Source organism: Syngnathus acus, chromosome 12 (assembly GCF_901709675.1).
Source record: "Syngnathus acus chromosome 12, fSynAcu1.2, whole genome shotgun sequence".
Lineage (NCBI taxonomy): Eukaryota > Metazoa > Chordata > Actinopteri > Syngnathiformes > Syngnathidae > Syngnathus > Syngnathus acus.
The window spans coordinates 3,506,808-3,524,384 of NC_051097.1; the positions used below are offsets into that span (position 1 = coordinate 3,506,808).

General features: G+C 39.7%; 1 protein-coding gene and 1 long non-coding RNA gene across 2 annotated transcripts in view; one reads left to right on the plus strand and one right to left on the minus strand.

The window, feature by feature from the left end:
* niban2a (niban apoptosis regulator 2a) overlaps window positions 1-17,577 on the plus strand; it is a 26,417-nt gene continuing 8,840 nt past the window's right edge. The window contains exons 1-5 of the mRNA XM_037266367.1: window positions 1-288; window positions 7,293-7,423; window positions 9,510-9,638; window positions 9,730-9,835; window positions 10,006-10,173. Of these exons, the coding sequence (XP_037122262.1) occupies window positions 234-288; window positions 7,293-7,423; window positions 9,510-9,638; window positions 9,730-9,835; window positions 10,006-10,173 (589 nt within the window). The 5' untranslated portion in view covers window positions 1-233. The remainder of the gene's footprint in view (window positions 289-7,292; window positions 7,424-9,509; window positions 9,639-9,729; window positions 9,836-10,005; window positions 10,174-17,577) is intronic.
* The window catches only part of LOC119131779, a 25,975-nt gene continuing 13,656 nt past the window's right edge, over window positions 5,259-17,577 (minus strand). Inside the window, exon 2 of the long non-coding RNA XR_005099712.1 lies at window positions 5,259-5,889. This is a non-coding gene — a long non-coding RNA (uncharacterized LOC119131779). The remainder of the gene's footprint in view (window positions 5,890-17,577) is intronic.

A 17,577-nucleotide genomic window follows, 5' to 3' on the forward strand; every position in this document is an offset into this window, starting at 1 on the left:
TGCCGCCAGGGTGTTGCCACTCCGCCCAGTGCTCGGAACAAAACGAGCAGAAACAGCAGCCGCAGCAGCGCCGAAGCTTCGCGACTCTCTCGTGAAGACGTTTTAGCTTTCGCCTTCGGGCTTAGGCCGAATAATTGTGCTACGATTTGGGAATCTAGTTGCACTCGTCCCGGAATTTACACGCCTGCAACCAGTTCGGATTGTGATCGAGTCTTGGAGGTTCTACTGCAACCATGGGGGACGTGGTTTCCTCTCACCTGGATGAAGGCAAGCGGGAGATGATTACAGGTATGAGAGGAGGGTGTGCCTCAACAACACCCTCTAATTTGGCACAAAGCCCAAACAGGAACGACATTTTGGTTTGAGTCACATTTTATTTGCCAGCAATTAGTCCGCCGTTGCTCGTCGCTGTACAGTGTAGCCCATAAGCAATGTCAAATATCGCGAAACACAAATGCACCGGTTTCTTCGTTACTTATTTAACTACTTTTGCTCATATTAAGCCGCCCAAAATAGATTATCAATAACAATCATTAGTTGACGAGGGAATCGACAGAATTGCTCGCAAGTGTCACCCACCACCACCTTACCCCGTGTCAGTACAAAAACATCACATTTGATCACAGCGGAGTATTCTACTCAAGCTTACGAAAGAGTTGTGTTGCCCAATGTGCTGCTGGCCCTCTTCCCAGACATAATAAGTAGGTTTTCCCAAAAGCGAGTATGTTTGTATAAATTGGTAGTGGCTGCTATGTATTTGAGTCTCGGATTCCTCCAGCCTCCCACTGACGTGTGGATCCGTAGATTGTGTGGGATTCATTCCAACCGAGGCTACGTGGGGCAGAGGAGACGTGTCGAGGCCGGTGTCTTGACTTCTAAACACTCTCCACTGAAAAGAGCGAGCTGGGCAAAGGCTTTCAAGCAACTTGGGAAAAGGGAACACATAACGATGAGGCTCATTAAAAGACGTTTGCTTTAAGTTCACAGCCGACATGAAAGAATTCAAACGACATACGAGTACATAAAAAGCGATGTTTCCTCGCACTGCCAAGCCGTATGATGAAATACATGATCTTTGTTTGGGTCATTTTGCTCGTAATTTTTTAACTGTGTACCGTAGATAGGAGTCGTTCATATGTCGAGTAGATATCACCCACGGGTGTCAAACGCAACGCCCGGGGGCCAGATACGACCCGCCACACCATTTTATGTGGCTCGCGAAGACAAATTGTGCATCAAATTCGTGTGTCATTACTAGAATTGCAAATTGTCTTCACTTTTAATATGTTTATTTTTAAATATTTGACCAGTTTTTACTCGTCTGATTTGAAAACGACTTATTTGTCAGTTTGTTTTGTAGCTTTTACTGTTTATAATATGAGGTGTTCATACCTTTATTTGGGTTGACAGTCATAATGGCCCTCCGAAAGAAGCTATGACTACAATGCGGTCCGCGAAAAAAATGGGTTTGACACCCCTGAATGAGGACATCAGTTACTCGACAGAATACGTGAAACACGATGCTATGTGGACTCAAAGCTGTTGAGAAATTATTGAACTCTGCATTTTCAAAGGCAAGCTACAGGATGATATTTGGGGACTACTACACAAAGCTGACCTTCACATGGCAGGCTGACTCCTTTCTGGATGAGTGCCCACATTCACAATCTCTTGAGTGAATTGTGCTCATACCAACATATAGGCCGTTTTTTGCCTTGACACTACTTTTCCTCTTCTCTGGCACTCAACTTGGCTCAGTTTTGCAAGGCTGGACAAAACAGAAAACTGCAAAAACCACACTGCAGTGAATGCATTAGTCAGAAAGAGCCACGCTCATTGCTAAAAAAAACAGCAATAGATGAGGAATTAGCATCTCCTGTATTTACCTCTTAGCAGGTGACTGAAGGTCACCATAAAATTTATTTTCAGAAGTGTCAGAGCAATGGAGACCTTGGTCGAAATACCTCAAGCTAAGAAAATAGTGTCAGTATTTAATGTAAATTCCAGTCATGCATCATCAGGTGCCGCAAAGGTGAATCTAGTCGACCAATGAGCGACGTGTATTAGTAAACATCTCCCATAATGTATGATTGTATCGGAACGACCCGCTTTTAGTTCCAAAAAACAATACTTGATAGTGCATGCTTTTGTGAATAGAAAAGTGAAAATTGTCAGTAGACCGATGTTTAGCTGTTCAGTGAAAAAAAAACACCTTTCAACCTGAAAATGCATGGACAAAGAGATGAGAAGAAAATGAGTTCAATCAGTTGACCTTGCACGCATCCATTTTACATACTGTGTACTGAATGTAAAATATATTGAAGCAAATAAAAAAAAAAAAAAAAACTGGTCTGAGGTATCTGTTGTGGCACTGAACCCAACAATGGGCTCTCAGAAATACTGAACACCATTGCACGCTGTCTAATGGCTTAAACAGGTTTTGTAATTATGACTTCTACGAATCTAATTTGCTGCCCAGATCTTGTTGATCCTCACAAACAGTTTTTATGCATCTCATAAAAATAACAGCAATCAACCCATTTGATTCACACTAATTGACTTTGGGACCAAATGATCTCAGAGCCCCGTATTATGTTTTTTCTTGGTTTTCATCCAACTATCTTACTCTGTGAATAGATTGTCTCAGGTGTCATTTGTTGTTGATGGTCAAAAGGCGTTGTCTTTACTGGAAGTTGATCTAGGAGCCAGACAAACTATACATACTGTAAGATGGAACTTTTGACATCCATTTGAGAGGACTGACAGGTTAATGTATGATTCTGATTCGCTTTAATGGTTTGGAGTTTCAGCACCCTTTTCTCTTTGGCATTTGACAACCTGCAAATGTTTGTTTCCATGAGTATTTTTAGATGCCATTGTGATGTGGCGTGGAATGAGAATTCATTTGGTGTATTTGTGTGTGCAGATGCATTTTGTCTCAGATTACAAAAAAATGCAAATTGTAAATGAATGTAGATAATAAAATGTTTTAAGAAGAAGAGAAATCTACAATTTGACCCTTTAAACCACCACCACCACCCACTCCTTACTCTTTGCTTAACTTTTGCGCTGCCTTTTTGACTCCATATGGTGTGTATGGTAACTCCTAAGGGCACATTACTGTGTGATCACTATGAAAATGGTAATTATTTTGTGTGTAAGAGAGCAGGGACGTGCAGTTAAATGGGCATCAATTATACATTGCCTTTCGCTATTCGCGGGCTGGTCATTTCTCGATACCCCGTGAATTGTAGGGATCGACTAAAATGTTATGTACCCCCAAAAAATAAGGGTTAAGACAAAATTAATTAAAGTGTTATGTTTTTGACTGTCTGTGGACGAGAGAAGGGAGTGGAAGGGAGCATGAGCTGTGCAATGTATCAGAAGCGCCATAAAAGGGCAGGCCAGTAGCAACCTTGAAGATATTCCCCTTCGCTAAGCTAGCCTGATAGAGCTCGTCTCTTCAAACCAGCATCCAAGTTTGCAAACTTCCTTTGTGCTAGGACAGCAGGCAATTGAGTTTCTTTACCTGCTGATTGAATAGAAACAAGTAGAAAAACCTGTGGCATGGCTTGTAACTTCAGAACCTAAGTTCTCCACTACTGCCTGCGACACTAGTACGCATGACACTGCTATGATTCATTATCACCTAAATTCTGATTTGGTGTTAGTTTTTAATGGAACCATTTGCATCTCGATTTGCGCTACCATTGTTTGTGCATGATGAATGATCACAAAGTCGATGCTCCAGATATGACACAGGATTGATTTCTTTCGTGTGTTTGTGCGTGGCCAAAATATACCTAAAGCATGATTTTTAGCCATGAAATGTATATGCTGGGCAGATAAAACACTCATTTGAAGTTTAAATCATTCCAAACAACTTGGGTGATTCATTCATTTGTTCTTGCTGTCGAATCACATTGTCACAGGATGATCCTCCCATGACCCCACAAAACACTTGCAACACACTCGCATGTTAGCTCATAACGTTGTCATCAAAAAGTTTGAATAGCAAAATTCAGTCCATGCAAAGTTACCACCAAACAAGACAAATGTCCTTGGTTGGTTTTGAATAATATACAAATGTAAAGTACACGTTACCAAGTGTATTACAATATTTAAGACTGTATTGTGTCAAATGGTTAAGACCAAAACAGCAGCTAGCATCATGATAGCTATGATTTGTCAATTCATATTGGTCATTGTGTTACCAACAAGGTCAGAGTTGGTTATGGTTCTGTCAGTTTACATTTCAAAGGCAGCTTGCCAACTCTTATGGTTAAAAGCTGCCAGGCGGAAATAGACCAACCGTTTGGTAGTCTCCTGAAATTCCCAATGGCCACAACTCACCTGAATGAAGGAAATGTTTTTGCTGTCCTTCTTATATGGACCAGACACTTTCTGAAGAAAAAAAGACATGTATATAAAAAAGAATGAACTACACAGAATAAATGACTCGTTTTATCATCATGATTTCTGTGGCATTGGTTCCCTAACCTGGAATGTTTTACAAAAAGGGCAACTAGTGGAAAATAAAGAGTTATTACATTTTTAGGTGAGTAATGATGCATAGACTTAGTGCTCTCAAACCTTTTTCAGGATATGGATAGTCTTTAGACCACATAAGCAGTATCCCAGTATAATATTTTCATCTCGCTAACAAAATGCACCTAGACTGGTCCCCTTGAACTACACAACACACACCCATTGGAACAAAAATAACCTTCCCTGAGAGCTATTTGTGTCATTCTCAAATTGTTTTTGAGTCATCTAGTCTTTGAATATTTTGACTGTACTAAATATAAAAACACACGATGCATTTATTAAGTTCTGGTGTCACTTTTTTTCTTCGACACATTCTTGTCACATCAGTGCTACCATGTCAGCGCTTTGCTTCCTGCTCTCCAACTTCAGGTCAACTCCTTTTTTCCTTTTGTCCCGTCCATAAACATATCACAGTCAACACTGTCTGCTGCCGATGGAGCCAAATACATCGACTCACTTTTCCAGCACCGGAACGTGGGAAAGACGCACATCCCCTCCGATATTTTCTTGGACGGAGTGTTGAGGAAAAATAATTAGGAGGAGTAGAACTAGGTCAAATAGTGGGGAGACCGTTATACAAGAATGGAAACTAATGGGTTTTGATTGATCTGTAGAGGAAGACACTGCTCTAAATCAGGTCTGCAACTGACAATGACTATTACCGTATTTTCCGCACCATAAGGCGCACTTAAAAGTCTTTAATTTTCTCAAAAAAACGCACCTTTGCGTGGACCAAATTCCAAAATCTGTAAAGTTGCTTTGTGTGGCTTCTGTATTATACAGGCGTAATATGAAGACCCGATGAACCAATCAGAGGACGTTACCTTTTACATAGATCGGGGCAAAAAAAACAATTAGAGGACTGTACATAACCCGTTGAGCACGTACCTCCGCCGCCATTGATAAATAAATGCTATCGTTTGTGCAAAGAAAACAGCATTAGGACCCTCTAAAATGGCATAGACAAAGAGACATACTTATGAGGCACTATTCAAGCTTCCTGGAAACCCAGGATCATTGCCGAAGAGCACCGTGACAACGACGAGACAATGACGAGGGAACTTGGCATGTTTAATGGCGAACTTGCCCAACTGTTTAATTTGGATACAGAAGTTGAGGACTTGGACTGATTTGCGTATGAATATCGATTAACAATAATCTGAGTACAGTAGAGTACATGGTTAAACAATAGAATAAAGTACAACCGAACTCACTGTCTTGCTCCTGTGACGTTTTATTTTTTGTTTGTTTACCGTAAGTCATGGCATACATGCGCCCTATAATGCGGTGCACCCTATGTGTGGATTAAATACAAAATAGACCCTGCAATTGAGTCTGCGCCTTTTAACTAGAAGCGCCTTATCATGTGGGAAATATGGTATTTGTAGTGTAATCTCTCGTTTGTCGAGGATAATTGGTTCCAAGATACTCATACAGTCCCAGACCATGACGGTCCCAGTACCCCATATCCTGAAGACAAGCAGACTAAGGATATGGGTTACTGGAACCATGTCCTGTGGTCTGATGAGACCAAGATAAACACAAGATAAACATATTTGGTTCAGATGGTGTCCAGCGTGTGTGGCGGCAACCAAATGAAGAGTACAAAGACAAGTGCATGGTGGTGGTAGCGTCATGGTCTGGGGCTGTATGAGTGCTGCTGGCACTGCTACAGTTCATTGAGGGAACAATGAATGCCAACATGTACTGTGGAGTACTGAAGCAGAGCATGATCCCCTCCCTCCATAAACTGGGCCGCAGAGTAGTATTCCAATAAGATAACGACCCCAAACACACCTCCAAGACGACCACTGCCTTCCTAAAGAAGCTGAGGGCAAAGGTGATGGACTGGCCAAGCATGTCCCCAGACCTAAACCCTATTGAACATCTGTGGGGCATCCTCAAACGGAAGGTGGAGGAGCGCAAGGTCTCCAACTTCCCCACCAGCTCCGTGATGTCATAATGGAAGAGTGGAAGAGGATTCCAGCGGCGACCTGTGAAGCTCTGGTGAACTCCATGCCTAAAAGGGTTACTGCGGTGCTGGAAAATAATGGTGGCCACCCAAAATATTGACATTTGGGTCCAATTTTGACATTTTCAGTTGGGGTGTACTCACTTTTGTTGCAAGCATTTTACACATTCATTGTTGTATTTTGAGTTACTTTGAAGTAACAATACATTTACTTTGCTATCCAAGCTCTACAGTGACTACTTAACATTGTCTGTGTCATTTCTTCAGTGTTATCCCATGACAAGATATAATTAAAACATTGCAGAAATGAGAGGGGTCTACTCACTTTTGTGAGATATATATATATTATATATGTATATATATTATATACATTATATATATATATAATATAGAGGCCTGTGGAATAATTGGAACTGCAACTAACGATGAGTCTGATGGTGAAAGCGCTGGAGTGGGTGGCGGCAGTCAAAAAACAAAATCCCGGACAATTTTGAAATTCCCTCCGGACATTTTTTTCGGTCTCAAAAGTAGGGCATGTCCAGGAAAAAGAGGACGTCTGGTCACCCTAAACTGGAGCTATAATAGATTCAAACAAGCCAACATGCAAAAAATGCTTGAGAGGTTTGATAATACCTTTTCTTTTTTTTTTAAACTTAGTTAAAACAAATCCAAAATTGAAAAAACATTTGCAGTACCCTCATACTGTCTGCTGATGCGTTGTCAGTCTTTTACATTCCCCACTGTAAGTTTGTGTGTCTGTTTTCACCTGCAGTGAAGACTGGAGATGTGATGAGACAGTTCAGTGAAGTCTATAAGCAACAGTACACCGTCGCTCTCTTCAACTGCGTCCGCTACGAGATAGAAGGAGGTGGTGGGCCTCAATCACAGTTGCTCCACAGAAAGGCAAGTTTGTAAAGCAGTTTTCTGTCATAACCGCAAGGAAAGCCTCTAACGACCAGGCTAATTAAAGGCTATGCAGTTAAACAGCATTCCCTCATGAGTGTAGTGTTGTTCCAACACTACACTCATGAGGGAATAAAGATTAACTCTTTATTATCCTGTGATTACATACTATATTCTGCACAATGTTTCCCAGCATATAGAAATTGTCATATACACACATTGCAAGAGACATGTTGAAAATTCTGCCTTTACATAGATCTTAATGCTTCATTTGTAGTTGTGTGGAACCTTGACAGATTCCATATTATATTCAGTGATACCTTAGGATACATATTTAATTTTTTCCTTGACCATGCTCCTACCTCAAAATGAATCGAAATGCTATTAATTTTTTCCAGCTTGCTACCCCAAAACCTCAAGATTTTAAAAAAAAATTGTTTTAGAGACAAAAATGCACTGAACTATTGTACTTTGTAAAATCATATAACAATGACATAATTAAACACATTTTTGTCACCCCCTTGTCCTATAATTGTGATGCCCATTCTGGTTTGTGTGCCCTGGCCAACAGGGGTACAATAGCAGACCTACGGATATAGTGTGCTGGAAACTCAGCTCCTCTCTTATCTGTTCAGGACAACAATATTAGCCGTTCTTTGCAGGGGAGAAAGAATATACTGAGTTTTGTAATTGTTTGTCTACATTATTTGCAACACTACAATGCTTTTCCCATTTAAAGTAATAGAAATGTATGCAAACCCAATTGTCAAATGAGAAAAATAGGTTTACCTCTGTGAGATACTAACTCGTAAACATAAACAATCATATTACCTTTGCACACATGATAATACACAACATCACAACAAAGCCAAAAGTAAATACTTAAGAATGCTTTAGTCGATCGAAGTCATGACAGATATTTTTTAGGTGTTTCTAAATTGTAAAATATTCCACTGTATACTTTTAACACTGATGTGATTTGTTAATAATTTCAAGAATATAAAATGTCTTTTACGTGGAACTTACATAAAAAAATAATACGTCAAATTAGTCCAGATGATAAAGCAAGTATGTCCTTGCTCAGCAGCGTGACTCATAAGCCACACTAACTATCTTGAGATTTTTTTTTTATATGAAGATGAGCAACAAAAAACGAGTTGCCGGGTGATTTATCAAAAAAGACCCTGACAGAAAAATGTGACAGAACTCATTCTAATAATTATAACAGCCATCCAAGTCCTCAATCCGAAAAGTAGCCTCAGTCCATCAAACTGCCAACACCATATTTGGCTGTTGGCCTGATGGTTTTTTATATATATATATATATATATATATATATATATATATATATATATATATAAAATCATGCTATTTTTACGAAGAATGCAGTGAAGTATGCAGTCCTTTTACTAAGTACTTTTTCACATAGGGTGAGTAAGGTGTTTGTTTTTTTTAGCTTTTAATAAGTAAATGCAATTAATTTTGAAAATGCAGAAACCATGAAACGGGTAGAGAGATTACCTTCAATAGTGATCTCTCTTTAAAACAGCACTTTTTTTAATCATCATTTTGGTGTTTGTCATGCATGCTTTTCATGCAGTAGAAAGTGGTGCACATTTCACACATAATCAGAGTTGTTGGAATTCTCTTGTAGCGTTTAATTCCTCATAATTTGAAGGACAAGTGTGTGTCCCCGTGACGTCACCTACTCATACAGTATTAAATAATCAAAGACAACCTAAAAGCTGTATCTATTGTCTTTTTGTTGTACTACTTTACTTTTATCTTGTATACAAAAAAGGAAATCTTGACAATTTCGTCAGTCACCAGCATGCAGAAAGGTTTTCTGTCAGAAAATACAGAATGTACATATAACAATATGTTGGAAATGACAAAACCAACAATTTAGGTTGATTGAATTCAAGTGAAAAGAAATACATCAATTTATTTTGTGTAGAACCACCCTAATCTTCTCCCCTCCCCTTCCTTCTACCCAACTAAGACTATGGAGTAAAAGCTTTTAGGGCAAGAAAAAACATGCTTAAGCTTTTCTTCTATTATGACTATAAATACTTTTTTTTTTCAGGATCCTTTGGCTGGCCGTTCAATCTTTTCAGGGAATTTGTTCCAGTACCTAGAGGAGAATCGCAAATGGAGAAATCGTTTTGTATCAGTGCCGAACAACTATAGCATCAACCTATATGAGAGCAAATCAGTGGGTTCACTTTTCTTGCAACTTCATCTAATTTTAGCTTGGTCATTACCATATGTAATTGTTTATTCATTTTATTTTTTAATTTCAACAGGCACATGAGCGGAGTCTACATCCCAAAGTAACCATCAACTGTGCTGGCTACAAGGCCCTGACCTCCATTGAGGATTACATTGAACTGATTGACACCAGCCTTCCAGGTACATAGTAGACCGACAATCATCTCGTTCCTTTAGTGCTAGTAATAGCATAGCTACGTAGTTGGAACAATTGCTGTACAAAACTTGCGTGTATGATAAATCATTAACTAAACAGTGAAGGCATGCTATTTGCCAATTTCTTAATTATTTTGTTCTGTACCTCGTTTTAGATGTCAAAGCCAAATTGGGCAGCAGTCCTTTTATCAGGTGTGCAACACAGTTCCCACTCATCCTATGGCACCCGTACGCCCGCCATCATTACTTCTGTGTAATGACTGAGAAGGAGCAGCAGAAGTGGCATGCCGTCTTGCAAGATTGCGTCCGGCACTGTAACAATGGTAAGAAAAACCAGAAAAATGTCATTGTTCAAACATGCACATGACACCGTTAGCACTCTCAAATTAAAATGTACTGTAACCATCTGAGATGGAAAAAAGAGAAGACACTGGTGATTTTAGCAACAACAAAAGACCTGGAAGATAGTGGATAACACTGGTAAAGAAAAAAAAAAACCTTCAAAGATGTTGACTAACTCAAGAACATTCTCCAGGAAGTAGATGTTTGTGAGTCAAAGACAACAAGCAAGAGAAGACATCATGAGACTGAAAAGTTCACCGTGAGATGTAAACCATTGGTGAGTGTCAAAAATAGGAAAGCCATATTAGAGTTTTGCCAAACCTCTCAAAGAAACCCTTTCATGGTTCTTGAAGGACATCCTGTGGACAATTGAGGCAAAGATCCACTTCCACTAGAGCAGTGGTTCCCAAACTTTTGCAGGCTGGCGCCCCCTTTGGCTCCCCAGTGAATTCCTAGCGCCCCCCCCCCCCCCCCCAAGGACCGGCATTTATATAAATAAATAATACATTTATATAAATAAATAAATAAATAATACATTTATAATATCATTACCATTACGTTGAATTAGTGGGAGCACTGAGTTTGTTTCTCAGAAACGAGCCGGTCCCATCTAGACGTAATCGGAGACAATGACACCCGAAGTGATTTAAGGTTTGTCTTTTATTGCAGGATGCTTGGTCTCCATGTGTTGAAGCAGTTTTGAATGCTTCACTGCCTGGTTAGTTAGCCTGTCGCCACATATTAGCTTTGCGGGCTCGACTGGGGAAACATGTCACGTGACCGGGACGAGTGTCTTGACCTGAATTAATTGATCGTCGATAAAAAAAAAAAATTCTGTGCGGCTTGGCGGCCCGGTACCAAGTGACCCACGGACCGGTACCGGTCCGCGGCCCGGTGGTTGGGGACCACTGCCCTAACCAGCTCAACACAACACAACACGGCGCGTTCTGGCGAGTCCCCAATTTCATGTTGACTTGAACTCAAGATGATGTTGACCGCCAGAATGCGGTTTTTATTATAAGATAAAATTCTGAACATTACAAGCTTGAAATTACAAACCTGAGCTTTTGCTTTTGTAGTCTATGCTGTCGGATCTGACTGGGCCAGAGCGGCGTGTTGTGTACAAATCGACTACCGCCCCCCTACCGCCCCCCTACCGCCCCTTTCTTCCTCACCGCCCCCCCAGATCTTTCCACCGCCCCCAGGGGGGCGGTACCGCCCACTTTGGGAACCACTGCACTAGAGTGATGGGAAAATGCGTATGGAGAAGTAATTGCCCATGAACCAAAACATAGCACCTCAATAGTGAAGCATGGCAATGGTAGTGGTGGCTTGGGCAAGAATGGCTGAAAATTGAACTGGTTCCCTTCTGTTTATTGATGACGTGACCACTGGCAAAAGGAATTTTGGTGTGTTCCGTCCAATATTATCTGCTCATGTAGCATCACAGTGCAGATGGACAATGAACCTGCTCTCCAAAGCAACTAGAGTTTTTGAAAGCAAAGAAATTGAATGATAATGATAGAACTTTATTCATCCCACAGCGGGGAAATTAACTTGACACAGCAGCGTACAGAGTGCAAGAATTCAAGAAACAAGTGCTAAATGTAAAAATGGATAAATAACAGACAAGGACAAAGACAATTGCCGCTAGTAGCGGGAGAGACGAAACACATGAACTTGGTATGATTAATGGCGAACTTGCTCAACTGTTTAATTTGGATACAGAAGATGAGGATTTTGATGGATTAACCCAAAGCGCCTTATGGTACGGAAAATACAGTAAGTGAAAGTCGTTCAAACTCAAAAATGAGTGTGACGCTTGTAAAGTCTATATTTTTGACAACTGAATATTACGCAGTCATGCACAAGTAGTAATTAAAAATGTCCACATGAGGTAAGGTAAACAGTACATGTCTTTGATCTACTGCCTATCATATGCTTGTGTTATAAAAATGTCAGAAACACTTTGTGTGAATCATGAGAGGTTTGAGTTTGTGGACAGGACACAAAGTTCCTAATATTTCTGTGTTGCGGTTATGGTCACAGAGTGAAGAAAATGGCTGATGTTGCTCTCACTTTGTCCTCTTAACAGAATTAGGAAACAAAGTTAGGCGCTGTCTCAGTTGAAGCTGCCTTTGTGCTGCTGTTCTTGGAATGAAAGTGGTTTACAATCAGTTAGTGATGCATGCTTTGCTAAAAAGGAATCTCTAGCTGGCTGCCACACTGTTGTTGTAAAGGAAAGAGGGAGTCTATGCTCAGAACCATAACTTCTATGGCTATGTCCAGCAGTGGAAAAAAGTTGTTAAAATGGAGTACTGAGGGTTTTTTTTTTTTTTAAATTAAATATGACATAAATTATAAGATGGACATCAGCAGTGATGGCACTTTGGTCATGGACTATGGCTATGTCCAGCAGTGGAAAAAAGAAGTTAAAATGGAGTACTGAGGCTTTTTTTTTTTTTATAAATTAAATATGTCAAATTATAAGCTGGACATCAGCAATGATGGCACTTTGGTCAACTTAAATTCAGAATACTTAGTGCCTTGTAATTATGAAGAGTTTTATTAGTTCCAACACAACGTGGTACTTAAAAGTCTGCGCTCATTTATTATTTATAAAACCTATTCCCAAGCTAATATTTAATCTTAGAGGGATACAAAATAATACATTTTCTTAAAAAAAAAGAAATTGTGATCTCCAACGTTTTTTTCCACGATGCCAAGCAAAATGCATTTTGGTGCCCCATTGGTATGTGCATGTTATTCAATTGAGGTAATTGCCCACCAATATGCAAATGAGCACTTTGCAACATCATAGATAAACAACATCTAATTCACCAACACCAGCCGCACACAGTTTTGGGGGGTGCAAACAAAAAGCTAAAAAATGCTGGTGTGAAATTGGCACTAATTAGTAAAATCTTTATTTAGCATGTGGTCGCATTGCCAGAGCAATTTGGGGGAACAAGACATTCATCTATCCTTCCGGCATCCTCACGATGGCATGTAGTCCTGATGCAGTTGAGAATCACTGCTCGATGGCATACTACAAAATACTTGCTCTCAGTATTTTTTTTCTAGCAGATACTAATTTGATAACAATGCAACACACTGACTGCAGTAGTACACACACCAATGAAAATCTAGCAATTAAGTAACCTCATTCACAAAAACTCATCGTTAGTCAAGTTAGTCTAATCATAACAGACACGATATAGATGTTGTGTAAAGGGTATAGTATTCATTTATGTTGAGCACTGTATACAAGCATGAGGTTTTACTGTACATGCATGGAGCTGTGAAGACACACCTTAACACCAACCAGCGATTCCGATCAACGCTCCAAGGCTTTCTTTATAGTAGCTAATATTTAACTTATTATAATAGATCTTGATGTGTGCCAAAGGTTACAGTGAAAACTGAATTCTTATTTAGTGAATGGTTATCTTTTAGCTTCAAATGATGCAAGAAATAGAAGCACAATTTGTTGGGGGTTTTTCACTTCATAATCTTATCTCAATATTCCCATATGCAGTTGGGTACATACCCCAAGTGCTGGAACGAGTTACGTGGCATTTTTCTTTTAAAATGTCATTTAAATTCAACAATTTCAGAATAGCCCAATTTGGTTAGGGAGGAATTAACGTTGACTTTAAATACACATACCTGAAAGCATCCCGAAAAGTGGAATTTTCCTTACGCCATATTGATGCATTCCTATGCCCAAACCAGACGTAGGGTGTAAACGTGTTAGAAGAACAACTAGTGCATGCATTTTGGCCATAAAAGAAAACCAGTCCCTGCCTGGACCCAGCCTTGTTCAACCTTTTACTTCTCAACACAACGTGTTTGGGCATGCTCACTTAGTTCCTGATTTACATTCCATCTGTGAGCCTGGGTTTCAAGAACATGTCATGAGGAACCCAGACAGTGTTGGTCTTTCATGATAGCAATGGCATGCAGAGGTTAATTGCATCACTGTGAATTGATGACATTCATGGCTTTACGTTAACAAGCCCAGTCTCAACTTTGTCATTTTAAAGAAAAACAGAACAGGCAAAAACTTTTCCCGGAGGTCATAAAATTACTTTACGGATATGACACTTGCCCTTTATGCAGGCAATTTAAAAATGTGTTCTGATTAGCTCAGTGCACCCTGTTTTCTTCAAGGGAACATCAAATTTTACAATCCAAACCTTGCCTCTTTTATTGCAGATGAGGCAAAAGCGTATAGTAGGGCAACATTGACGTTGGTAATGAAATAAATCCAAGCTCTAGCACTTACTCTCAGTTGTCACACACACTAATTTTGTAGCAAAACATTCGGCACTTTTCCAAAGCTATCATACATGATGCATGACTGAGTGAATTCTTCATAGGGAATCAATTAACAGCTACAGACCACATGAGTAAGCAAAAACTGTTTATGCAGGGCAGTTGTCAGCTGAATACAAAAAACGACTGGGATGCTTAATGAGTTAAAAATAACTCAAATACACTAGAGGCCTTAATGATTTGCACAGTGCCATGTAAATCATTTCTGCTCAACAGTGACCTCATCGCCCAGAAAGCTGGGGTTTATGTGTCACTATGAATGTACACCGCAGAATTAAACCATGAGCTGACCTAAATGTGCGCCTTGGCAGGAGACTCATGGTAGAGAGCACATACAAGTACCAAAAAAGGATTTTGAATTTATCATATTGTACACATCATTAAAGTATGGGGCTTTCTGAATTATCAGGAAGAAAGGGCAAATTGTAAAAAGGTTGAACTGAGTTTGCCCTATATTGTAGAAAAAAAAAGTTTTTGCGTATAAAAACGGCACTTGTGTAACTAGATATGTTAAGTACGGTGTGTTTTGGAGACCTCATTTACTCATGCGTTACGTTGCTAACCTTTAAATATGACTTTGCTCTGAGACCAACATGAAATAGTTTGGTCTCCACTCTGATGAACCAGGGTCTCATATTTGCAGTTCGAGGCACCTATGAGTTCCCACGGGCCTCCAGAACACCATCAATCACAGCCAACACTCCTCCCCCTTCAGCTATTTAAACATACTTGCTTTCCTTGTGCCTTTGCATACAGATATCAGAATACATGTAAAGCATTTTAATGTACAGTATTTGTAGAAAGACCACTGCATCTCAGCAACATCTAGACACAATTTTGGTACCCCTCTGTTAATGAAATAAAAAGACTCAATGGCCATTAAAATATAATCAAACGGATAATTATTCCCAATATTTCTTTTGAGTTGGCCCTTAAGTGGGCATTGCGTGATATGAACAACTGTTGTGGAAGCTAGCTTGACTTGGCTGGCTTGAGCGCAGTCGAGCGTGTACCACACGAGAACCTTCCCTGCATAGGCCGACAGTTGTGGGGTGGTGTGGTGGTGGCTAGCCGGTGACAAGGTGGTGGGCTTGGGCAGCCATTTTGCTGTATGCAAATTATAAAAAAAAGCAAGACTGGAATTTGCCACAATTCATAACGACAAAACGTCGAAGAGCATTTACTTTGAATGTATGATATACTGTGTATATACTAAAGCGGGAGCTTTTTGGCAAGGCCCAACAAATTCTGTGTTCACAGACATAAAAATGAAAAATAATAAGAAACAAGACATTGTCTTTACTGTAAAACATGGAGGAGGCTCAGTTATGTTCTGGGTATGCTTTGCTTTTTCTGGAACAGACCTCCTTGAATCTGTGCAGAGTACAATGCAATCTCAAGACTATCAAGGCATTCTGTCTGTAGAGAAATGTGCCAAAAACATTGGTCTCTGTCAAAGCTCTAAGGTCTAACAAACAAAATATTAATCCAAAACACACAACTAATAACATACAAGAATGACTACCAGCAAGACATTAGACTTTTCTCAAGTGGCCGTCTATAAGCCATAAATTCTTTTGGTGTCGAAACATGCTGTCTGGAAACATCTGTTTGTTTTGGTTGTGAGTATTTCATTCCCTAAGATAGGGGTATCGAGAATTTTGTCCACGTTTGTACCGCATATGGGATCGGTTCATATCATTTTATGTATAGATCATTTTTAGACTCGAGGTATTATTTGAACCATTTGATAAAACATGAAGGACATCGGACCTAGATGATCACAATTACTGACCCCTGATCTATGGTATTATTGCAGTATCGTACAGAAGTGTACTTTGTCATGCTAAGAGGTCCTCAAAATCATATGGTTGATTTATTTACCTACACTTGAAGAGATAAATATCAGAAACACCTCTATGAACACAAACAAATATATAAGAATGTGAAGTTTATCAAACTAAATTTCACATGTATGTACAAATACTTTAAAGCCTTGATTTGATTGTTTAGATAATCTTAGATAAGCTTAGATAGGGCCGTTGTCTGGTGACTTTGAAGGCCTGGGAATTTTTTGTTAAATAGATCAAATAGAGTGCAGTGAGCCCGGCAAGTAGGGAAATACCTCCAAATTTATGCCGTGGTAAGTGCTGCCACATGTTCTATTTATACACAGTGTACACAGTCACTGCAGAGGAACTGTATAGTCTAGTGGTTAAACTGTTTGGCATGGGGACCAAAAAGATTATTAGATGTAAAAAGACATGGCTTGTCAGGAATAAAAAAAAAACGCAGGATTGGGATTAAAGAATCCTACGTCAATACTTATGATACTCCATATGCAACCATAATTATGAACCAAAACATAACCAAAGATAATATTTGAATTTTTTTGTTACAGCTTGTTAAACCAATCAAATTTTATAAAGACTGAGCTAAAACAGGTCTGACCTGTACCTGTGCATCACGTACCTCACAATTTGGATACCGTCTCACTTTGTCACAAAGCAATAAATTGGGCTTTCACAAAGTCAACTGTGGCGCATGTTTCCTTAAGTTAGAGCGAAACTTCAAATATTTCTGTTTTCTCTTCCTGCCTCAACTTCACACATCATCAGCTATTTTCCCAGGTTCAGAAGGTCAAGTAGGGCAAAGTTGGTGTCATACAACACTTGTGTTTGGCTGTTGTGATTGTGTTGTGTTGCAGTGCTTCTCAATTATTTTCAATTATTACGCCCCCCCCCTGCCCCCCCCCCTAACTCCCCCCCCCCCATTTTCGCTGGTATAGAAAGGCGTAAACCTGGCAACATGTCTGATTTATTCTTCTAAGACTCAGTCTAGCATCTACATGTAAAATTTACCCAAGATCATCGTCCACTGGCCCCTTTCACCCATCACTGCAAAATTATCAGGGAGGGGCACCTTCCTGTCTGGCTCACACTGCCCCCTCCTACCAACAATTCCTTACTCACTTCCTGACTTTGTCAGCCTCCTCTGAGTCAAAGACCTGGAATGACAACACTGGCTTGTTCATAGTTTGAGGTAAA